At 45.9% G+C, this 25840-nt stretch overlaps 1 protein-coding gene across 6 annotated transcripts in view; it reads right to left on the reverse strand.

Annotated features, from left to right (window-relative positions):
* Positions 1-25840, reverse strand: part of POLK (DNA polymerase kappa) — a 1025073-nt gene that overhangs the window by 334163 nt on the left and 665070 nt on the right. For all 6 annotated transcript variants that reach the window (XM_085632293.1, XM_085632295.1, XM_085632292.1 and 3 more), the window contains one exon: positions 909-1040. In XM_085632293.1, coding sequence (XP_085488419.1) covers positions 909-1040 — 132 coding nt within the window. The remainder of the gene's footprint in view (positions 1-908; positions 1041-25840) is intronic.

Below are 25840 nucleotides of genomic sequence, written 5' to 3' on the forward strand. Positions count from 1 at the left end.
CACAAACCCTCCAATCCATTCTACGCTACTCCATGACACTCCGCTCTATGCCACTCCACTGTCCTCCATGCGACTAACTTTTAGTCACGCTGAACAGAAGCCACGCTGGTGTACAACATGCCTAAAACACATTGGCAAAGCCAATAGCTCTTGAAAAGGTGCGTCCTACTGACTTTGCCAATGCTTGATATAACACTCCTTCATGAAGAAACAGCTTTTCGTTCTTCTAATCACGTGTCTGTTTAATAAAGGGGCTACACACCCCAGTTCTATACTGCTAGAACCCATGAGATTTTTTAATTCTTCACTGTATTAACTTTACTATCATAATAACATCTTAATTGTTGGCTTATGGCTTTTTTGTTTAGGAGATGTGTCATGTTTATCTTCATGGCAGGCTAAGGCTATTCATTAATCTCCCTTGCAAATTAATCGGTTTTACTTTGCTGTCTTGATAACATATAGTTGGACTTAGGGCTTTTTTGTTCACCAAGTAAAATTGTGCACGCAAACAAATTCTCATAGGCTGTACCGAAAACACTAGTCAATTGTCAAAAGTATCTACCATTAAATAATTATGCCTTTTAAATTACCATACAAACTCCATCTGCTGACGCTTTTCTATAGCACTCCTCTGCGTGTACAGCTTTTTCTTCTAATATGGTCTGTTCAATAAAGAGGTTAAATATTGCTGTAGCCTTTCAGGTTGTTTCATTATGATATGGTATGGTATAACCGGAATGTTCGACATGGTTCAGATCTAAAAGAACATATCCCACATAGCCCAAGTTTTTAAAGGATGACTGCACAAACTTTGAAGTAAGAATTTGTTATTCGCATAGCTCATACAAGGGGTGTTTCATTCTCTTCTTAAAGGGTAGAAAAAGCAGAAAACTAATAGCACTTACTTGTTTACTCACATCTCGATACTTATCAAAATTTAGAGGAACTATGGTAAGACCTGGGCAAAGTTTCTTGGCAATAAATCCAGGCATTGCAGCACGCACTCCAAACCTCCTTGCAAGATAATTTGAAGTAGACTATAAAAAGAAACATAAATACCATTTAATTAATCTAGAAACACTTTGAACCAAGCTCTGCAGCAATTGGGCTCGTAAACATGGAATAGAAACATGAACTACAACTAACCTCACAATGACTAAGCTGAACGGCAAGTTCCATTATTCCTGTATAAAAGTACATACTTTACAATTCTAGACACTGTTTTTGACATGACCGTCTGCATATACTTGTAATACATTATTGATGCAGTTTACGGCATGACTGTCAGCTTACACTTGGCATACCATTAATCCATAATCATGATATGACTCATCATGTCACTTGACTTTCTGCGAGAAGTTCATCTACAGTGACCACCACCTACAATGTTTTATTATATTCATCAACCTCATTGCATTCAGACATATCAAACTATTATCTGCCAAACACATTAGGCAACAAAGCTTTCTTCTACTATAAATGTAGGTTTAAATAATTCCTTTGCATCTGTAATAAAGGATGTACCACAGCAAAGTTTGGCTGACAGAAGGGAACCAATCTTCTATATAATTTTGCTAACATATTTATGTGGAAGGGCATGAGCAACAATGCACAGATGTATAGTTATCCACTATTTATCACCACCCGTACTCTACAGGGATATTGGAGATTGATAGCATCTGTGGCTTTGGTAGATGAAAGGGGCAGCTTACCAAAAGGTTAACAAAATGATCCTACCATTTCAAGGTCAGAAAAAGAGATGGATGGACCAGGATGAGTGTCACCTGATTTTCCCACAGCTGATCACATTGCTCTATCTGAAGATTTACAAGAGGTGCCCACATGGAGCTTGGTGTGGGGTACCACCATTAGCTAGGGCGTCTGGAACAACAAAAGCCTGCGGAACCTCCCAGCTGTCACTCTCTCGTTGGTCAAGAAGTGACACACTCACAGGCTGATGGCCATTACCCTAACTGGGGAGGGCAGGACTTTACCAGAATCACCCCAGGAACTGAATCCATTTGAAGGGAATTAAAATGAATTTGTGGTAGTTCACCGAGCACACAAACTTGTGTTGGGTCTCTAGTGTTTGTGTGGCCAAGACATACCAGGGTAACACTGGAATGAGGCACTCACCTCAATATGAGTAACGAAGGACCTTCTGTTGGCAAAAAATAATGCCACTGGTGCCAGGACCTTTGTAAAGGCCTGATTGGCCACAGTTTGTCCTTTACAGGCAGTACTGGTTTGCCATTGGGAATAGAGGTCATCCTTGGTTTCTCTCATAATGATACACGTAAGTTGGTGTCCTAAAAGTCCACTGAGCTCATCCAGTGGTTGCCCTAAGTAATCTGCTCATACGTCAGTCAGAAAGCATTTTGAGATTCTGCAGGGAGATAAATAGGTTTAGATCCAAAAGGTTTATGAGGGGGTGGAGCCTCCTCCCTTTCTCTTGCAACGATGTAGTGGCAGCAGTAGACTGGTCCCCATTATGTGGCCTTGACTGGCTCAATTTCATTTAAATTGAGAAACATTTCTCCCTTTTCTTGAAGTTCTTGGGATGCCAACTGGGGCAGAGGAAGCCAGGAGGAGGTTGTTGGTGTTCATGCTTGCTGTGAAACACAGCTGTTTTTAGTCACTTACAGAACCAAAAGACTAGAAGGCATTCACCAGTTGCAAAAGAATAAGTGATCTGAACAGTATCAGTCTTGAACTGGAGGAGAAACTCATTCATCAAGGGAATGGACAGAATTCTTCCTATCAAATCGCAGAACAATGTCTTCCTCCTCAGATTTTGGGTCTATGCACTTGAGTTCACAGCGGCCATTTTCAAGAGTTCTCAGTACCTCAAAAATGTCTGCTATGGAGGTCCCTTGCTTCTCCAGAGGAGCCAGGGATGTCTCCAGACTTCTCATTTTCTATTCATCCCATTTTGAACCAAATTAGAAACACTCCTATAATCCAACGACAAATGTTGAGATAAAAAAAGTCCACTATTCAGCATATTCCCAAATTCTATCAAATAACTTGAGAACTGGCATGTGAGGCCCAACAAATTCAGTTGCAAAAGGGTAGTAAAAGTCAAAGTCATGTCCTAGTAAATAGGTTTGTAAACCTTTGTGGAGGATGAAATTAAGTCAAAGAAGGGGGACAGTAAAAAAGCTAGAGATCAAACAAGTTCTCCAGCCATGGTAAAATCCTCTGTTTCAAGTTCAAAGAGTCAACCTAAGCAAGATCAGCTATGCAAGCCAATGTAAGGAATAAGTCCACTGATACATTAATAGAGATGCTGTTGGATGGGTAAAGCTAGATTGCATACCAAAACCAAGAGGCAGTGGAGGCTGGCATGGATCGGGGGTCCATGCCAGAAAAAGAAAATACCACTTACCTCCTTGCCGCGTCTCTCCTCCTCGTCCCTTCGCTCGCCGGAACAGGAAGCACCCACCTCCCCAGAGCCAATCACAACACTGCAATGCAGCATTGTGATTGGTCTGAGCGCTGTGGTTCGGCGCTCATACAAGGACTGGGGGCCTGGGCATGTTCTCCACCCAGGCTGTAATGCAGCCTGGCTGAAGAACATGTAAATTGCGTATAAATGTTTGGCTGGCTCAAGATGGCCGGCCAAACATTCATGCGCACTTTACAGAGTGGCACCACTCTTCCCCCTGCTCCATGAGCAGAGCAGCCCCACCCTGTCCTGCCAAGCTGCCGTAGCAGGAAAACATAAAATGATAATAACATTGAGTTATTATCATTTTATTTTTCCTTTATTTACACTGTCTAAAAGCAGTGGGGCAAAGCTCCTACGCCTTAGCAGAGGAACCATCACTGCCAATTGGTCATACCTTGAACTAATAAGAAGCAGAAAAAGAGGTAATAACTTGGGACCCTTAAACCATTCTTGGATATTGCAATTTTTTTCAAGTTGTTATTCCTTAAAATTAATATCTTCAAATGATATAAACTCTATGGGTTTTGTAAAAGAAAAAACATGAATAAGGTGCTCTTCCATTGAGACCTAATTAGGATGTTGTTTTAGATGCAGAAAGGGGCCTCCAACTGCAAGGGACACTATTTGATGGCTCTCAAGAGATGGACAGCATTAACTCTGCGACAAGGCCATTCCTTTGCCATCATGCAGGTCTAAAATGAATCAGATTTCTTTTGCTCCAGAGTTAGAAACCCAATGGCCAACTGTAAAAAATGTGAGACATACAGCGAAGTAATCATTACCGATAACTTGTCAGAGAATAAGAATTCGCCCCATCCTTATGACCCCCTTTGAGTGAGAATTTTTTTATTATTTGGCAAATAATGATGAGTCTTGGAGTGATACAACAATATTAAATGAAATAGATTATGGCAACGGGTCTCACATAACCTCACAGTGTTCTCCTGGAATATCCATGGTCTCTTAAGAATGTTAGTGTTCAATGCCCTTTTAAACATTTTCAAGGCAAATTCAATTATTTGTCTACAGAAGAAATGGTTGTGCCAGGAGGTTCTGAAGATAACGTTTTTTTCCAGTCACAAAAAAGGGTAACCTCTAATCCCTGAGGTCAGGACTGCAAAGGCTTAATAACCTTAATTTCCTTTAGGACAGCAATGGATATCAGCAATTTGCCAACAAGGAGTAACTTGATTGCATTTACCCTTGTTAAATTATGTAAAAATGAGGGCGTGGCCACAGAGGCCAAGATGGTGTTCAAAGTTAGAAACTACTATTGACCTCCTCCACCATCCAGGCTTACTCTCGCTAGCCGGTTTGCCATCCTGGGGACCTGCCCCACTTCCTGACCACCCCGAGGTGCCTGCAGCTGTTCCTGCCCAAGCTGGGGCCCAGCGGTGTGCTGTAGTGACCAAATGCCATGGGGCACCAGGGTGAGGCCTAAACTTCACAGCGACTGAAGCAGCCTGCCGGACTTCCTCCTCCTGCGAGTGGCGATGGGCCCATCCACAGTGCCGCAAGTCGACAGGGCCCAGATGTGGGACCTGGTCGCTTTTGGCCCTGGTCACATGGAAGCCCCCTTGCCTTCCTTTTGCTGCCCACCAACCCCCCATCCTGCCACGGGTCCGGTTGGTAACCCATTCGCCCTCCTGCCTCCGCATCCGTGGTTGTGTCCTGCCCTGGCCTCAGCCGGTGCACTGTGGAGTGCACGGGCGGCTGGAACGTCTGCCTTTTGGTAACTTCCTTGGTGGCGCAGGACCTGGTGCCGGGGGAGCCGCCATGGTCGTCGGGTACCTGGTATGGCGCTAAGACTTGCTGAGGACCCAAAGGCATGTGCCAGAAATAGGGGAGGGCCACCCGCTCATCCACTGGAACACGCTCTGTGTACTGGGTTCCCACTTGAACACATCATCTGCCCACCAAATTGGCTGCCTCCCCTGGCGAAGACTGGCTGCCTTGCCCTTGCTGACTAAGACACACTGACTACTTCTCTTGCCCCCCGTGATGGACCCTGATGTCTCACGGCTGCAGCTGAGTGGGAACGCAGCGCTGCATTGGTACACAGATGCCTGAACTGGTAGGGAAGTGGTACGGAGGAGGGGAGGTGGCGGGAGGGTTCCTCCACCTACCTGCCCCTGATCTGCTTTTCTGGGCCCCCCTTCTCCTTTTCTCCCAGCTCCCCTTCCTCCTGCCTTCCTTTTTGGGACCTCCGTAGGGTAGGGGTTAGGTAGCTTGCCCTGGTGGGGAGAACTGGGCCATTCTAACGGTGCCACCGGCCAACCTGTAGAGGGGGCCCGGACTCTGAGGCTGGCTTTGCGGCCCTAATGGGTGCCCTGCCCCTCCCAGAGAAGACCTGGCTGCACGTGATGCCTGAGGGTAAGTGTGCAAGTGGGGGCTTCAGCCCGTGCTTTGACCCCCAGATCTGGCTCTGTTGTAGTCATGATGGGCAAGGACAATGCCCCGCAGCCTGCACAGACCCAAACCAAGATGGCAGTACTATCCTTGGCGGGGACTTTCACGCTGCACCAGTTCCGGATTACCAAATAAGCAAAGTAGGCGGCAGCCTATGGGCCCCAAGACAACGGAACAAAATACAACTTCAAGTACATAAACCAGAGACATCAGATTCACATAACAGTTTGTTTCTTTAACGCTCATCTTCTGGCAGCTGTCAGTTTGCAAAAGACTCCGGTGCACTGGGTATTATGAAGGAACCCCTCCACAGAGTTTAATCTGGCACTGGCATCTCGCTGCGCTCAACCAGGTGATGAATGCGATTTCCCCGCCATACAGGGTATGCCTCAACAACTTGCCTAGCCTGGACAGATTCCCTGGGGCTCTGCGACTTGTGGAGGGTTTGGCACCCACACGATCACACCTACATGCATACCCCAGCAGCCTACAAAACGGAGTTGCGGATAGATCTCTTCCTGTTACCTGCCACTGACATGTGTAACTATCCTCCCACGGGGATCTCTGACCATGCTCCTCTGACCCTGACCATAGCTACCACAGACCCAACCCAGAGGCCCAAGTAACGCCTCGATGCTTAGTACCTCACGGACCCCCACTTTGATACCTACTTGGGAGTCCAAACTCAATTCCTACTTTGGGATTAACCAGGGGTCGGTGGACTCGGCAGGTTCTGGGTGGCTACTAAGCCGGTGATTTGAGGACTGGCAAAAAGGTTTATCTGAGGTAGGGAGAAAGAGAAACTAGCACAGGTTACTGCTCTAGAGACTCAGATTTGTACCCTGGATAATCTAGGCATAGGGGGAGGATCTAGGCATCCCTCCCCTGAACACGCTCATCGAGTGGCAGCAGCCAGAGGCCAACTGCAACAGATTTCGCTGGAAGAAGCCAGACAATGCTATAGGGCAAGGGCGAGGAGTATATATATGAGCACAGTGATAAATCTGGGAAATTTTTCTACTGGCTTGCAACCCGAGACACTGCTTCTAGACTAGTGCCCCAGGTTGTAGTCGCAGAGGGCCAGTGACTGATTCACACTCCTGACATTATACAGGCATTTGCTACCTTTTACCGAGATTTGTACGCCAGCAGATCACAACCCCACTTCCCCACGGGAGTTGGATCGCCTGTTGCTAGCAGACATTTTGTTGCCCTCGATTCCCCTCTCCCTTGCCCGATATTTGGACCAACCCATTATGGCGGCTGAGATTGTAAGCGCCCTGTCAGTCTTGTCGATGGGCAAAATGCCCTGCCACAACTGTTTTCCAGTGGAATACTATAGGACGTTCTGCACGAAATTAACACCCTTCCTGCTTACACTTTATACCGAAGTTGCAGAGAAGGGGATCATCACCCAGGGACTTGATATATCCTCCATTGAGATCATCACTAAACTCTTCATACTATTGCTCCTCTTATAGGCCCATCTCCTTAATTAACTCTGAGGTCAAACTCTTTGCCCAAATCCTAGCCAAACGTTAGCAGTTTGCTCTTTCTATACCTGCTTCACTGTGACCAGTGCAGATTTATGCTGGAGCTAAGTACTCAGCACTGCATCAGATGGGTTCAGGTGGTACTCTTTTGTATAACCCACTGACCCCTTCGTGTTGCACTGTTTCTAATAGATTTTGATAAAGCCTTAGACACAATGTACTGATCCTTCCTGCATAATATCCTGAAACGTGCTGGGCTGGGGGCTTACCTACGTAGACTGGTTGGGGTACCCTATTGCCAAACCTTTGTGCAGGTTAGGTTAATGGCCTCCTCTCTGCCCCACTCCCAATCCGTAGATGCATCCACCAGGGCTGTCCTCCTTCCCCTCTACTGTTCGCCTTGGTGATCAAGCCCCTAGCACGGGTCTTTCGCTATGATAACCAATTTCATGGGTGATCTTGGGAGGATGGGCCAGAGGAGAGGATTGCACTTTATGCGGGCGAAGTCCTCCTTTTCCCAGCCGACCCACTGACCTCGGGCCCCAGATGTCTCACTCTGCTTGACCTGTTTGAGGAAGCCTCTGATCTCCGTATGAATAGGTCCAAATCCATATTGGCCCAGATTCAAGGGTTAATTCCTGGTAATCTGATGTTCCAGTGCAACGTCTTTCCTTTAAGTACCTGGGGGTCCATATCTCTCTTCTACCGGAACACATCTCAATCTGACACCCCTGGTGGCGAATATGAAATGTGGCATCCAGAGATGGACCCAGCTCCCACTCCACGTTATGGGGTGCATTGCCCTTTTTAAGATGATTATTTTACCTCGTTTCCTATATGCCTTCAGGCATTTCCCGCTCTCAATCCTCAGCCAGTGGTTCGCAATCTCAGCTCCATCGTTTGATTGTTTCTATGGTCTGGTGGCCACTAACGCATAGCCTTTGTCAACGGCAGACAGTCCCTGTATTAGGGAGGATTGGGGATGGTTGATCTCCATTGCTACTACTGAGCCTCACAATTGATTGTTATCAAAGACTGGGTTAGTGGTGGCTGCGATGGCCCAAGTCACTGAGGAGAAGTCTCCCTACTGGGCCTAAATAATATTATGGACTTCTTGTATGGAGCACCAATACCCAAGACCCTCCTGGTTATTATGCAAGTGGTCTTCCTGTGTTAGAGATCCTCCCCTTTGACATCTGGGCTGGGACCGCCGACTGATGGGACTAACCCCCCCTTCAGCAAGGAAAGTGGCTACATCACATGGGAGGCCTAGAGGGGTTTCATAGCTGGAATAATACAGGCATTACAGTCCTTGGGGATGTATGGACGGGACCCACACACTGTCCTTCTGGGAGTTGCAAGATTAATATCACTTTACCCAGATGCAATTTCATATGTATCTACTATTGCGTCATGCCCTCGCTGCCAATATTACCCCAAACACCGAAATCCCCGAGTTTAGCCCACTTGAGGCCTGACTGCTGACAGGGCACATTGGCAGGGGTGCTATCGCCCACGTTTGCGACTCTCTCATTGTTAATGCACCGAGCCATTTTGATCTGCTTAAACACTGCTGGGAAGACCGAGTCGATGAACTAGACGAGGTGGACTGGAGAGAGACTTGACTGGCTATCTCCACGCACTTCTGTGGAAGAGGTGTGGCGAACCGGCCAGGGTGCCTGACTCCGGTGTTCACGGTACGATACCAGTAGCCGGTGGCAGGTTAGCCCAGCATGGTATTATTATTATTTAATTCAACTAAACTATCTCCACAAGACATACATGAGCCCGATGAGACTCCATCGAGCTTGTAATTTCCCACTGATTACTAGTTTCCATACTTCTGCATCCGATGCTCATTTCTACTATATGGTTTGGGCTTGCCCTCTGATTACACCCTACTGGCAGAAGATATGGCAAGAACTCTCAGGGTGCTGGGACGGCCTCTTGATCTCTCTCCTAGAGTGGTCCTATTGGGCATTATGAATTACCTCTATGGTCCACGGGCGGACCGCACATTAGTGGGGTCGGCTATCTAGTAGCTAGCTGGATTCTGCCTGGAAGTGGACCCCCACATGCCCCCTACATAGCGGAATGGGCCAAGCTGGAGAAACCTATTTATGCTGCTCAAGGCTGTCCGCAAAAGTACTAGGAGTTTTGAGGGAAGTAGGGGGCTTATCATGGTTTGGACATGTAACTCTTGACTACAAAATCTGTACTGTGATGCTATTGTGCAAATGTGGGTGTATTCTTTCTTTTGGACATGTAAACAACAATACAAAATTGTTAAAAAACTATGCAAAACTAAAATCAAAATACATTCACTGGTAGAGAGTGGGTAATGTTTATGCGAAGTTGATGAATAAAGCATAAAATAAACAGCTTTTACTCTTTGAAAAGAATATAAAAACACATCATTTTAGCTGATCCTGACATTTTAATTGTGATTCTGGGGGATTTTAATTTAAGGCTTAACCCCTCAATTATTGATCAACAGAATAATATTTTTTTGGTTAAGGTTCATTCGTCGTCAGCAGCTTTTCCTAAATCAATTTTGCCTTCATTTGACAGCTGTCCACTTGGAGCTTGCTTTCCTAAATAATCACTTTCCTTTTAACTCTCCTACAAAACAAACTTTCTTGGAAAAGAATGTAAAGTACCCCACTGATTACATATTTGTATATGAATGGAATTTTCATCCGTTTTGTAATTTTCATGTTCTTCTTCTGAAGGGCAGCGATCATCAAACACTTAACGTAGCATTTTTGTAGTTTGGGTACTATGGAATTATACACTAAAAGTGGATGATGACTTCCTGAATAGACTGACCACACGCATTAACGAGAAACGCCTCCAGATTTTGTCAACTTATCAAGGTGAAAGGGACTTTACTAACCAGGAGATTTTAAACAGAAAGGTATTAATGGGGTATGCATTTATTATGACAGAAGTGGTTAACCCACTCCATAACGGTGACAATAAAACAGGTCAAATTGAGATAAGGCTCAATGCTTGATTTTTTTTCACAACTTTGTTTTTTTCCCGTCTTTTGTAAAACATTACAAACATTTAAAAACAAAAACACACAGGTGGAAAATGAAATGATAGGGAAGGAAAGTCTAGAGTAATAGCAACACCAATAGAAAGCAAGTAAGAGACTTAAGTGTAAAGGGTAACAGCGCCTCATTGGTACATGGGGCAAAGCATTACAATCAGTAATTCGGACATGAAAAGAGCCATCAAGTCAGTAAGTCATTATTACCCGCTAACGTTGGTGGCGTGGTTGGTTATAGTCACCCGTCAGCTCTCCCACTCCAGTTCACCATCAGATGACAACAGGCTCTCAATACAAGCTTGTTGTAGGATACTGGATGCAGCAATGGTGTGGTTCGCATTCGCCCGGTCTCTCTTGACATACCTCAAACGGTAGCTAGAAGCGCTCAAATTTAGGCATCATGTTCCCAAACAAAGCAGTCAAACGTCCCTTTGCATAAATGTGCCATACCATAGTCCACCACAAAGCCAGACTTGGCAGGAGAGGGCCCTTCCTTGTGTGAGCTATTGTAAGACTAGCCACTAGTAGGAAGAAAGCGGGTAATTTGCCATGAGGAGTTGTGTATGGATAGGCAGAATCTCCCCCGGCCAGTCCCAATAAAAGAACCAAGGAGTCTATTGACAGGGTCACTGAACAGATCCGGGAGATCAATAGAAGCACCTCCGCCCAAAAGCATTTGACATTTACACATTCCCACCACATGTGCAAATAAATGCCTCTAGAGTCACAGTCCTTCCAACAGAGGTTAGGAGTTCCCATCATGGCATGCAACCAAACTGGAGTGAAATACCATTGTGTAAGAAGTTTGTAAGAATTGCCCTTGTGTTGCAGTCAGACAGAAGTCTTGCCCACTAGCCCCCACAACCGCTGTCAGACATCGTCGGAGATAGTAGTGCCCAAATCCTGTTACCACCTTAACTGGTATGGATGAAAGAGGCCACAGAAGACCAATTACAGGCGGGTAATGCCCTTCCTAGTGGATCCCTGTGCAAAAAGTTGTTTGAGGGGTGCCTTGGCTCTACCATCCTTGTCCCCCCTCACTGAGAGGGAATTTGCCCAGTATAGCAGTTGGTTAAGCCAAAATTCATCCGACGAGGTCAAGTTTGCCAGTCTAGGAGGGTTCCATTGTGATAAAAGTCGCCCAATAAAGGGGGTACCTTCTCCCCCCCCCCCCCCCCAGTCTATAAAGAGAGCGTCGGGAGTGCCTAGCATAAAGTCTGGGTTGTGTACTATAGGGACGAGTGGGGAAGGGTAAGTAGTAACTGCTTGACGGCGGTTAATCCTATCCCAGTGCCTGAGAAGAGTTGCACTGGCATACAGAGGTGTTTGAGAAGATGGAAATTGGTCACGGGGCCTCAACCACATGTGTTACAGAGGAAGAGTTGCAAAGCCCTGTTCCAAGAGCACCTAAGGCTTTGTATAAGGGGAACTGTGCCAATTCATGGCAGATTGTAAATGAGCTGCGTGAATTTAATATTATATGTTAGGGAATCCCAACCCGCCATCTCAACGCCTGATGTTAATAAGCATGGAAAAGCATGATTGGATGTGGAGTGTCACTCTTTTAAGTCCAAATTGGCCAAATTACGTAGCGCTGCGAAGAGAAACAAGACTCGAAATTACAGCCTAGCTATAAGCATTGAAAACTGATTAAAAGTAGTTGTAAGACGAAGTCAGCCTAGAACATTATGTATGGTTCTGGAAGAAGATTGGGTGGGTTTCCTAGAGGCAACATATTCAGTGAGTTATTGGATGTAGATCGTGCTAATACAGAATGTAATCTTGAATTCATAGCCTTATTGTCCATTAAGGAGGTAAAATAAAATAGTATTTACTCTTTAAAATTATTAATAGCCACGCTTCCTGATAACCTGCCAGCAATTGAGTTGAAAACAAATATAGTTTGGTAGGTTAATATATTTTCTATGGTATACCAACAGTTTTTGCTCCTAGGCCAGTTTCCAACAAGTTAGAAAGGGGCAGTTATAAGAGTGATACTAAAGGAAGGAGATCCAATGGTCCTGAGAAACTACTGTTAATAAGTCTACTCAGTGTGGGAGCTAAAGGCTTTGCAAACATTTTACTTCTATGACTGAAGGAATTAGCTGATTCAAAGAATGTAATTCCGATAGATCAAGGAGGTTTCATTCCACTCTTGACCATTGTTTCAATCGATCAAAGAGGGGATTTTTTCTGTTGCTTTGTTGACTTTCAAACAAAATTTGACTTGATAAATCATAAAACTTTATATAATAAGTAAAGCTTGTTGGAAATCTCCACTGGGCTATTTTCTATGTTAAGGCAACTAAATAGAGGTAATTGGGCCACAGTGGAATTTAGACAATGAAGGAATCCCGGTCAAAAATACCATGATACCCTCGCAGGTGATAGTGCACTTTACAAATACACAACATAATAAGAACATTTTATTTAAAAACAGTCTAAGACAGGGTTGTGTGCTTGCTCCATTATTATTGGCATTTTTGCGGTCAGACCTCCTAGCAACCCTTGTCAATACGGCATCCTCTTCTCCAAAAATGGGTGAAGTCAATTTTCCTTGGGTGACTTAATTATAACAGATTCCACTTAGGTTGGACTTAATTATAATGGATTCCACTCAGATCGGTAAATTTGGATTTAGTCCAAAACTTATTATTGGATAGTAAGGTTTCCAGATTGGACAGGAAAACTTACTAGCATTTTAAACCATTGTTTCATGAATAAGATGATAGCAAATATGGATAAAACGAAACTTTTAGTCTTTGGTAGGAAAGTAGTATCCTTTACATGGTTTATGGGAGCAACCAAATTGAAGGAAGTGAATTTCTATACATATTCGGGCATGTGGTGCCACAAAAATGTGTGCAGGTCCTATCACTTAAAGGCCTTAAAGACAAGTGTATTAACAACTGTCTTTACAAGGGCTATTAACCCAAACTGGGTCTTTGAGTTTACTCAAAATGATACACCCCAGATTGTATATGGCACAGATTATATGTTTTGGCTCCAACTAAAAATGGAATACAATTTGAAGCTGTTGCTTTAAAAAGCTTGCTCAGTCTGCTAAGGTCCCCAATGTTTCATGCAAGAAGGATGGCAGGAAATGTAACGTCCTGGGGTTAGTTGGCAGGCTCCCGTACTCTCTGTCTCTTCTGAGATTCTTACAAGTGGTCAATGTGTAAAACAGCAAGCCTTTGTCAGGATACAATTGCTTTAAGTGAAAGGAGCTGGGCAAAGGAGGTAAGGAAACATTTTCTTCTAAAAGAATCCCTGTAAGCAAAGATTAACATGCCAGAGTTAACAGTGAGTTTATCAAAAATAGAAGTGTGATTCAAAACAAATTTAAAAGCCAGGTGAAGTGACAAGAGATATCTGAGTAATGACAATTCTGTGGAGACCTTCAGGGATTCATGCAAGGAGCAATTACTGCACCACCTGTTCCTATGATTTACCCAGTTGGAAAATGACAGTTGAGTAAACCTGGGTGGTGAATTCCGCTCCGTTTGCGGAGTTTTCCACGCTCCGTGCAGCACGCGGAGTTTGGAAAAAGATTGCTCTCCCCAACGTCAAGTTGGCGAGCGCGAGCGAGAAAAATCCACCTACAGGAGAGATTTCTCAATGCGGGCAGTTGGATTTCTCAATGCGGGTCGTCAAGGGTGGTCGCGACCACTCGTGTTGAGAAACCTTTCGTTTATGTTGAGCAATTTGCCACTTGAGTAGAAAATCTACCCTAGCTGTAGAAAAGAAGCAGCGCCCTTCTTGTGCTGCGCGTGGAGCAGTTCACGTTGATTTTCCAGCACAGGACAAATACCAGGCACTGAAAATGAATGCAAACAGGCGTGACCAAGCGCACTCTGCTGCTTGCGGAACTCCACGTAGCGCGAAGGATTTTTTTGGTCACTTCATGGAGTTCCCCTATGGGGAACTCCGCAAACTCCGCCCAGGCTTAGTGTTGAGTTTAACATTTTGAATAGGTTGTAACCCATGTTTTGGTTTCCAGATAGGCAAACCTTAATTCGGGATAGAGAAGGTAAATGTATTTGTGGTCTATATTTTAAATGCAAAATGCATAAGTTTTATTAGATGCTCAATTTTAAAACAGTTATGAATAAGGATTTTAAAACCTAGTTTGTTCAAATATAGAATAAGGAATTGTTATGGCACAAGCAATTGTTTAAGATGCAGTGGTATCTAATGCTGTGGGTAAATTTTTATTGATTATTGCTAAAATAGAGCTTTAGGGAATTTTAGTGGTTTTATTTAGATATACATTATAGGAATATTTCTATCCTGTAGAAAGAATGTTAGGATATTTGATTTATTGTTGATAATATTGACTACATAGATTCTCCACACTGATGTTTAGTAAAGCAGGAATGATGTGGAAAAAACAATCTTCTTTTGACTTCTGAGCCCTAATGTATATTCTTTTGTATGGGTGATGACTCTTAGTGAGGTACCTTCTTTTTATTCTAGGACTTTGGCTTCCAGTCTAGTGCAGCCCTTATTTTTTGTTGGTGTTAATTGGCTTATTTAATAAATATGTCTAATTTGTTCAAAATGTATTTATTTCAACAATGGTAAAGGTTTTTGAAGGTGGAAGAAATTCATTCTTCCGACACATCATTGTAGGGTTCCTTTCCATAGTCCCCATCAGCAATACATTTTAATTTATTTTTTAAAATTTTTATTTATTGAACTTTTCATCAATGACATACATTCGAGATATCAGCAATTGCAATAAGTATACAGCCTCATCATGCACAGTAATGAAGTATCATGAAACAAATGATACCTGTTGCAATAAAAACAATGGACAGCATTAAGGAGGACAAATATATGTTACAGAGAACAATAAGGAGATGAGTAGCAGGGCGAAGGCACCATTCACATATTCACCATGACGAACGCCAGTGCAGGTGGGTTGCTAGAGGGGTCTACCATAGGATACCAGGGCCAGCAGGATATAGGGCGTAGAAAACGGAAGCGATGTAAGAGAGGGCTGTATTGTGTATAAATTTGAGTACGGCCAGGGGTCGTCTGTGTAGATCTCACGGTCCATTGGTAGTGTCGATGGGATGCTCCAGTAGGTATGTCTGCAGTGGGCCCCAAATGTCACGTGGACGTGAGGAGTGGGGGAGTATTTCAGCGTAAGTGCAGCGTTGGCCTTGCCAGAGGATCATGTCTCCCAGCCACTCCTTAAACTTGAGTGCCCGGCCCCGGTCCCACCTACAGGCCACCCGCCGCTTAGCCAGCACAAGGCAAAAGGACACAAATTTCCGATGTTTGACGGGGATGTGTTCTGTGTGTCCCAGTAGGGTAATGAGCGGTGATCGGGAGATGGGCACGGAAGTCATAGAGTCCAGGGCTGTAAGGACTTGTCGCCAATAGGTAAGCACCTCTGGACAGCCCCACGAAAGGTGTAGAAAGTCAGCTTGGTCCTCCTTACATCTGTCACATCTACTTGTGTCACGCAATCCAAACCCAAGTCTAACCGGAGTGAAATAGCTGCGGCGCAAAAATCTATAGTGGATTATATGGAGCCTGCTATTAGAAGAGACCTGTCCATTGCTCGTCAGTGAGTTCATGACCAAGTTCCGCTTCCCATTTAGCTCGAGCTGTGCATGGAGGATAGGCAGTATCAGTATATAAAGTATGATAGTGTATGGACACTAAGTGTGAGGCAGAGGGTGCGCACAAGAACTTGTGTAATGAGGCTGTTGTCACAGGTTCAGAAGGAAACTTAGGATGACACGCTTGTATGCCATGCCGAAGGCGAGCATATGAAAATGTTTCCATAGTGGACGGTGGGGGGTCATGATACAGTTATTGGGTACGAAACTTGCCATTTATATATAAGTCTCCCCAGCAACTGAGATTGTGTTCATGAGCGGCTTTCTTAAATATTCCTTCTTGTAGTAACAACACTTCTGGATGGTAGGTGAGTGGTAGAAGGGGGGAGTATAAGTGGGGCTCAGGAATGCGGGACCATGTTTTGATCGTGCATTCTATAGAAGTGGGGTACCCTCCACAGGGCTCGACTTTGGAGAGGAGGACCGCGTGTAGTGGGATTGGATCAGCCAGCCAGTGTTCGGTGGCGACGTGTGGAGTATAGCAGGGTGCATTAAACCAGAAATTAGCAAAGTGTGCCTGAACACTTATGTAATATAGTTCAAAGTTAGGCACATCATAGCCTCCATGGGCATATGGCCGTGTGAGTGTGTCCCACGGAATACGTGGCTGTTTACCACCCCACACTAGTCTAATCAATTCATATCGGAGGGAGGTGAAAAAATGTCGGCCGGGGTCGTACGGAATGGTTAGGAATAAATACAAGAATTTGGGAAGAATGACCATTTTTATGAGGGATATGCGACCAGCCATAGTCAAAGGCAGTGCTATCCACCGATTGATGCAATTTTTGACATGTTCCACCGCACACCCATAATTTAGTCTCATTAGCTCCTCTCGGTCCATCGTGATGCAAATCCCCAGGTATCTAACATCGTCATCACACCAGACAATGGGATAATCCAGTTCGAAACAATTGGCAGCACTGCGTTAACGGGAATATTTGGGATTTGGACCAGTTTATATGAATGCCGGACTGACCGCCAAATTTAACAAATTCGCGCAGCAGTGGGTTTAGATTGCGACAAGGGTTCTTAATATAGAGGGTAACATCGTCCACATAAAGGGAGATGAGAACTGGGCGGAGAAGGCAGCGTAAGCCTACGTGATTGTAGTGTTGTCTAATCTTGGCTGCCAGTGGCTCCATAACTAAGGCAAATAGGATGGGGGAGAGTGGACATCCCTGACGGGTACCATCAGACAGAGAGTGAGATGATCCCTTTTATCAACACTTTCGCTGTGGGAGAGGTGTGCAAAAGTCGGATCCACGATAAAAAACCTATAGGAACACCCATGCATTGCAAGACTGTAAAGAGATAGTCCCATTCCACCGAATCAAAGACCTTCGAGGCATCTAGAAACACGGCCACCAGCGCCAATTTGGGATCCACCGCCTGTAAGATGGAGAACAGTGTCCGAAGGTTATGTGATGTTGCCCGCCCGGGAATGAAACCGGCCTGATCGGGGAGAACCAACTTGTCCATCAGAAGGCTAAGTAGATTCGCCAGCAATTTAGCGAGTATTTATGCATCTGTGTTTATGAGAGAGAGGGACCTGTAGGACTTGCAGCGGTCTGCGGACTTACCAGACTTTAATAATGATGTGATTAGTGCCTCTCTCATCGAGGTGGGCAGGATTTGCATCTCCTGAACTTCAAGAAAGACCTCCTTCAAGATTGGGAGTATCTGGTCAATATAAGTCTTGTAAAAGTCGACAGGGAGTCCATCGGACCCTGGCACCTTTCCAGATTTCATCTGCATGATTGCTTTCCTTAATTCGTCGTCGTCGAATGGCGCTGCTAAGAATTCACGCTGTGAGTCTCCCAGTCACCCAAGAGCTATGTCCTCGAAATATGGAGCGAAGTTGGGAGGAGAGGGGCGTTGGGAGCTGTACAATTCTGTATAATAATCGGTAAATGTGTTTAGTATGTCCAGGCTATCTCTATGTCGAGTCCCTGCATTATCAGTCACGTCTAGCACATAATTGGAGAAACAAAATATTTGCCTCTGAACCTCGCGGTCTGCAGTGGAAGTATAGTCTGTGAGTTTTTCGCGCAACAGGGCACGGCGGGTGCCAGAATCGGCAGTCCACATGTCAGCTTCCAGCTTTTTGATCTCAGTCTCTAAGCGTCGCAGGTTTTGTCGTATATCTCGGAGCACCCCAAAGCTTTTGGACATACCTATGCCTCGGACGGTGACCTTGATGGCCTACCAAAATGTGCTTATCTGGTCAACAGAGCCCTTGTTCCTAGCAAAAAAATCTGTAATCTCTTCCCCCAGTTCGGTTTGGAAGACAGTATCTAACAATGTTTCAGGCACTAGTCTCCAGCAGCGTGGGGGCTGTGATGGAATTAGAGAGTACTATTTCTAGAGAGACCGGCGCATGATCAGAGTATGTGCGGGCCAAATGCTTAACGGAATGAATCCACGGGGTCACTCCATGGGAGGAGATCCAATAGTCTAGTCGAGACCACGTGGCATGTCCTGCGGTATAAAAAGTGCCTTCCCTGTCAGTGGGATGGGTATACCGCCATGCATCCACCAGGCCATGCTCCGAGATTATCCCCGATAGGGCCTCGCGAGTGTTAGTATAGTGGTGAGGAAGGGGATTAGAATGGTCCAGTGTAGGGTTTAGAGCCGTGTTAAAATCACCTCCCCAGATAACATGCGAAGAACCTATTTTAAGTATGTGCCCCCAGAGTGAGGTAAAATAGTCTGGATCGTCCAGGTTCGGACCGTAGTTGCAAACAAAAGGTGATTGACTGTGTGCCCAATGTACCCCAGAGCAGGTAGCTGCGGCCAGTAGTGTCACTGTATGTTGCGCCTACTACAAATGGCGTATTTCTCTTAATTAGTATGAGTGGGCCTCGTGAATTTGTCGAGTAGGAGGAGAATATGCGTGTGGAGGCCCATTTGCTACCATAGCATGAAGGGTGGTGAGGGTCGATATGAGTCTCCTGAAGCATAGCCATTTGCACGTGGTGTCTCTCTAGATACGCTAATATTTGTCTCCGTTTACGAGGGTAACGAAGACTCCTCACATTCCATGTAAGCATGTGAATGGAGGGGCGATCAATAGGTGCTGTCATAGTATCAGGGAAATTGTGACTTGGTGATTATAATGGCGTTTAAGGACATTGTGTCCATCGATATAGGCTGCAATATGGTGAGCAATAGCCGATAGGCGTGCATACAAACAATAAAGAACATTCCCATCTCTTCCCACCCTCCCACTAAAAGAAACCCATATTGAGCTGACATCAGAACACATGTCTAGCTTCAAAACCTCCCCCACCCACAACGGCACCCCAATCGTGCCGGTAGTCCCTTTCCCACCCAATACCACCCAGTAGGGTAACTAGCCGACTTGAGCCTGCTAAGGCCAAAGGAACATAAGAAAAGCCCAACAAAGAACAACACAATGATAAAGAAAATATGGGGGATCTCCCATGGGGGGGCGCCAAGAGGGCTTTAATCTCTTACCATGTCCTGACTCTAACTGCAAAACAGTCCCCTGGGTGTCAGCCCATTAGGGGGAATAGAGTGCTCCAGGGGGAGGGGTGGTCGGCAGTGCAGTTATGAAATCTACCAATTATGTATGCAGGGAAGTAAAAACATATCCTGATTGCACAATCAAAGGCCAAAGCCACAAGGGCACTTATCTGTTCATGTCAATTCTGAAGGAGCTGAGGACCATCCGGAATTGAAGTAGAATAATCTAGCAATAGTCTTGAGGGCCTTTATTTGTCTGTGACAGTTCTGCAGAAACATGGGACTCTCTAGAGGAGGATGACAGGGAAGGTCGTTAGAAATCGATGTGGGAGGTAGGAGATGTCCGCCGTCCGCAACAGGTAGGTGCAGTCATCTTGCAGACCAGTGAACAATGCAATTTTTTTCCCTGTGCACGTCTTCCTGGTGCCTTTCAGTCCTTAGGTGGTGAAGGGGATCTGGAGGTGCGACCTTGGCATGGCGAGCGTCTCAGAAGAGTTTTCAGGAAGTCCTCAGCATGTTGCAGATTTGTACAAAAAAACGTGTTTTTCCTCATGTGTAATCCGGAGTTTTGCTGGATAATGGAGAGCATATTCCACCTGAGATTAGCGTAGTTTCTGCTTGACTACGAGGAATTTCCGGCGAGCCTCCTGAACCGCTAGGGGGAAGTCTGGGTAGCGGCATCCCGGTCCCGATAATTGAGAAGCCTTGCAATGATGGGCCTTGGAGTTTCGCCCGGTGGAGGCCGAGGTTCCAGAGAGCAGTGTGCAAGCTCAACAGCTAGCTGGGGGGGAAAGGATTCCGCACCAAGGGAGCTTTTCAGGACACGTTCGACGTAGTCCTCCATGCGCCCTGCGTTGGTGCTCTCCGGTATACCTACTAACCGAATGTTGTTGCGGCGGCTCCGAACTTCAATGTCCTCATTTTTCGCCGCAATGACTTTCAGAAGCTTGTCCATTTGTGCTACGTGGGCTTGCAGCTGAGTGGTGGCGTCTACATTGTCCGATATTCGGCGTTCCGCTTCCTTCATTTGCCCATCATGTTTGTCCACTTTTTGTACAAGGAAATCCAGTCAGTTCATTGTGTCCATCTTCCCTGACAGGTCAGATAGACTATGTTGCACAGTCAGGAGCATTGTCTTAACATCAGCAGAGTGGGAGGGTGCCTGGGCTTGCTCCATAGTGGTGAGATCAGTGTCTACAGAGGATGAGCACGTCGTGGCTTTTTTTGCATCGAAGGTCAGCCTTGGTTGGTGATTATTAGGCTTACCCATCTCTCCTCGCTGCGTGTCCAACCTGTGTGGTGGGGTGTGCTAGCAGGGATCCCACAGTCCCCCCAAGTGCTCGGTTTGGAGGTGCTATCGGTCCAGGCAGGAGTGCGAGAGGCCTAGCAGAGGTGAGTACGGCACAAGGAGGCCCGTGGCTGTGGACTGCTCCAGCTTCGGCAGGGCCCAGTGGTGGGGGAGAAGAGGAGAGGGGGGCCCCCTCCAGCTGATCAGTATCAGCGGTCCGTATTCCCACCTCGTGCGCTTGGTAGTGTCGGAGCTGCAGCATGGGGGTTCTGGTGGTTGAAAAGATGTGGGCGCACCTGCCTCAGAGGATAATTAGAGAGCAGGATTACAGGCCTGTGGTCAGCGCCGGGCCTTGCAGAAACGGGCACTGTAAAGGGGAGATGAAATGTGGCAGACAGGACCAGCACGTCAGTGTCTGTATAGGAGCATAATCTGGTGGAGACGCCTTGGAATTCACAGCATTACCAAGTCTCCTGAGGCAGAGTGAAGGCAGATTGCAGAGGTGCTGAAGAAATATAAGCAGGGTTAGTGCCCAAGACCAGATGCCTCAGCGCCGGTTAAAGGCTGCGTGGGTACGCTATGACCACGCCTAGGGAGTGAGTCCAGTGTCTTTTTTTCAGGGCAGATGGCCTGGGTCAAAGAGTAATGTAGCGAGCCTCCATTGCACTGTGTTGAGTTGGTCCCAGGGGGTAGGTCTGGAAAATGGCGCGCAACTCACCAGGGAGAGGCAAGCGTCGCAGCAGGCAGCCTCACCTTCCTCGCAGTGTTCACAAGAACCAGGAGCTTTGTAAATGTGTTTGAGTGGCACTGGGAGGCAGACCGCAGAGTCCCAGGAGTTTGCACGCCGGAGGGGGTCCGCAGCCGATCTTATGGCCAGGCCCTACACGGGATCCCCGGGGCTTGAGCAGGGGCAGCAGCCAGATAGGGCTCCAGCAGCGGCACCCACCTTCCCGCCCGCGGTGCTTAAAAAAGTCTCGCCGTCATGCACTGGAGCGATCAGGAGCCTCGAGATTCAGCCCAGTGTAGCCGGAAGGTCTTGGCTGCAAGTAGGGAGGCTTAAAGTTCCATTATTGCAGGCAAATGTGCAGAGAAATGCTTGATTTTCGCGCCGAGCGTCCGGAGCCTCACTAGTGTGCGACCAACTCGGACGCGCGCCACCTAGCGCCCCCACCATCAGCAATATATCATTGTAGGTTTCCTTACCACAATGGTCCCTCAAAGATTCTGAGTCAATCCCTGCTAATATGGAAACAAAAAGTCACTGGTTTTTAGCGAGAAATTAGCAAATTAATTAGCTGCCTAACGATTGCCATGAAGTTATGAATTAAAACATAAAAACGAGCCTATTGTTCATGCATCTGGGTCTGCAAAATTCCTACCATAGTTTTTATGGAGGTTTTATCTCCAAATAAAGCTGTTTTTTGGGTGCATGCTAAGGACAGCTTCACCAGTCTGCCAGAGTTTATGTCAACGCAACAGACAACATATATTATACATTGAAGGTTGTTTGATCAGCCCCCTTGAGGCACTAGCTTGTTTGGGGGGAAGCCCCAAACAGGAATTGTCTCACTGGGATGTCCGTCACTAATAGTTAATCTCGCGTAGCTTCTACTGGCCTTCGTGCTCTTCCTTCCTTGCAGATCAAGCACGCGTGCACATGCGCAGACTGATACTAACAACTGGTGCTGCTCATGTCACAGAACTAACAGCTTCTACAGAAGCAGGTGGCCTTGCACTGTAGGAAGAGATGAAGAAAAATACTCCCTGCTACTCGCAGCTGCAGCAGCAAAATGCTACAGGGCACTCCCAATATGAGCAGTTCGGCGCTGTGCTTTTCTGAATTGCATTCAATACCATTGCAGCTGCCCTTCTTACCTCAGACAAAATCAGAGTAACTGGAAACACAAGCAGGGACTGCTGGGATACTGACTACTAAAGAGCAGAAAAGGATTCTGTCCCACTCATTTATTATTCAGTATGCTAGATGAATCCCATGGTGCCGATTACTTAATGTCTTAGAGGCTACTCCACTCCAACTCACTGTTGTGATAGATTTGGAAAAGGCCTTTAACACTATTAGTTGCAGTACAGTTTTACTGAATTGATCAGACTGGGCTTTGGGGAACTGGTGATGACTGATCACATTACTATAAACCAAAAAATGGAAAAGGGCCATATGGGCCAAACAATATACAAATTGTATACAATATAGAGGATAACAGCGGCAACCCTCTCTTAATATTTTTATTGGCCGAGGAACCTCTTGCCAACAAATTCAACCTAGCATCTTTTGGAGTGGGTTCCACATAACTTCGTTTTTGCTGGTTCTAGGACTCTGTACACTTGTTCACTGCCTACCAGTGTTAAAGTACATGTGCTCTGTGTCTAAAATGTGATAGCATTTGTTTTCTCAATGATTGCTGTATTTGATTTACTAATAAGTCCCTACTACAGTGCAATATATGTACCCAGGCCTATAAATCAAATGCTACTAGTGGGCCTGCAGCACTGATTGTGCACTAATATAAGTAGCAGTTTTAAACTGCCATTTCAACCTGGTGCGTTCACCTACTTGCCAGGCCCAAACATTCCCTTTTATTACATATAAGTTACCCTTAAGGTGGGCCCTCGGTAGCCCCAAGGGCAGAGTGCAGTGTATTTGAAAGATAGGACATGTAGTTTGGAGTTTTACATGGTCTGGTAGTGAAATACTGCTAAATTCGCTTTTCTCAACACCAAGGCCCATCTCTCCCATAGCTTAGAATTGAGACTGCCTTGTGTAACTTCAAACTGGGACAAGATAAGAAGAATATGTTTGGTGTCTCTGGACTCAAGATATAAAAGCACATCTTTTAGTGAAGTTGGTTTTCAAATTCCAAGTCTGAAAATGCCACTTTTAGAAAGTTGGTATTTTCTTACTTCATTCTGTGCATTTGCCTGCCCCTCGAATACATGTCTGTTTGGGTGACAGCTGCGTTTGTGCATTCCCTTTAGACAGTCACACAAAAAGGGAGCTGAGGTGTGCCCTGCATATCCTGATGGCCCATCTCCCAGCTGATGAGTCTTCCTGAGCTGAGGGAGAGGGAGGAGCTGACACTTGCATCTGAAGAGGGCTGTGCCTGTTCCCCACACAAAGAGGTGCATACTGCCCAGTAGTGTGTCTGGAGTGAGGGCAAGGAATGGCATGGTCTTGTGCACTATACAAATCTTTCTTTGAAATCTCCCTCTTTCAAAGTTTAAAATGGGTATAAGTACTGGACCTCTGACACTATATCCTCAGAACACTTCTGGAACTGAGGACATTCTACCAGGAAGAAAAGCTATTGTGCTGCCAAGAGGGACTGCCTCGTTGCTGTGTTGGCCTGCTGCTTCTTGCCTGAGAGTAAGAGGACTGAACTTGACTGTCTACATCCTGCATCTCTAAAAGTTCTCCAAAGGCTTGTTGGGCTTGCCTGCTGTTTTTAAAGTCTCAGGGATATCAAATAATCCACCTGAATCTTGCTAACAGCACCTGGGCTCATCTACTATGAGTACTACTCTGCCAAGGGGTGAACAAATCCAGTTCTCGGCCCTTGGAAGTGAGTGTTTGGTGCTGCAAACCAAGAAACCAACACATCGACACCAAAGCATCAATCGAACCGGCACATTTCCCCGCAATTCTCACTCATCGCTGCTGCCTGCAACAAAGTCACCGACATTGCTGGCCGACTGCGACATAACGACCACGACTTACAACGCAGCCCCAATCTTGCTGATGCAGTGCCTCTGCATCACCGCTGCTACCTGGGGCCCCAAGAAACAGCATTGTCGACATCTGCAACGCACCATCCCTGAACCCTTGACATAACCCAGAGGTTCGACATTGATGCATCGGCCTGATGCACATTGCTTCGTGATATCGATGCATCAACGACACTGCCCGACCTCGGAAATGACGTATCGTCTTGGACAGTGACAAATCTTTTTCTTTGCTCAATGCATCATCAGTCTCTTCGGAAAAATGGTGGTGCTGCTGCGGCTCTAATAATAAATCAGTAAACTACACTTGCACTCTACCTTCAAACTCGGATTTGGAAAGCAGATCATCTTAAGGTCGCTCTGCATTAACTCCAGCTCCCTACTAATGAGGAGAGCATGGGAATCCTATGTTTCGAATGGCATAATATGCAGCACAGTTGCAAGGGGTCACCAGGTGGCTTTCTGAGATCCCTATGTCAGAAGTGAAGTACATGCTGCCAGTTTTTGGAATGAACAAAATAACCGCCTTACTCTCAAAATTGAACAGACAGATGGGTAGATTACATTGGTAGTTACAGTACAGCTACAGGTCGTATGTGATCATACACAAATCTAGTTTACCAGGTCATGAATTAGCAATGTAATTTCGCATGGGACGAAGTGACTCGGACCTCTTTACATGGGGTTGTAGGCAGAAGGGCACACTGCTAAATCAAATATGAAGCTGACCAAAGATCTTTTCCTAGTGGGGAGGGGTGGGACACGAGATCTCAGCAGTGCTGGACAAAAAACACAGCGGACCTCACACCTCAGTTGGTGGCCTTGGGAATCTGATGGGAACAAATGTTAGACATATACGCACTCCTTTTCTTTAATATTGTCTTGCTTGTCGCCCACCAGAATGATTGTAAAATGGGGTACTGCCACAATCCCGACATTAAGGGAATGGGAATCCAATACGGATTTTTGAATGAAAGCCGAAAAGGAATATGCTACTTACCAGTATGCATCTGTTCTTGGCATGTAGAGCTGCAGATCTACACACTTTTGCATAGATCGCCATATGGTGTTGGGCCCGGATGTTTGCAGTTTTTTTTTCCCTTTGGAAGTCACGAGGTCGGTGACTCTTCCTTTGGATCGTATTGCGCATGGGCTTCGGCTCCATCCTCAGATTGTTTTTCGCCAGCAGGGAAAGATGGAGCGTAGTAACAACAGTGAAGAAACCCATGTGTGTTGTATCTAAATAAGATAGACTGGAACAGATACAGGTAGCCGGGGAGA

This window comes from Triturus cristatus, chromosome 2_1 (genome assembly GCF_964204655.1).
Source record: "Triturus cristatus chromosome 2_1, aTriCri1.1, whole genome shotgun sequence".
Classification (NCBI taxonomy): domain Eukaryota; kingdom Metazoa; phylum Chordata; class Amphibia; order Caudata; family Salamandridae; genus Triturus; species Triturus cristatus.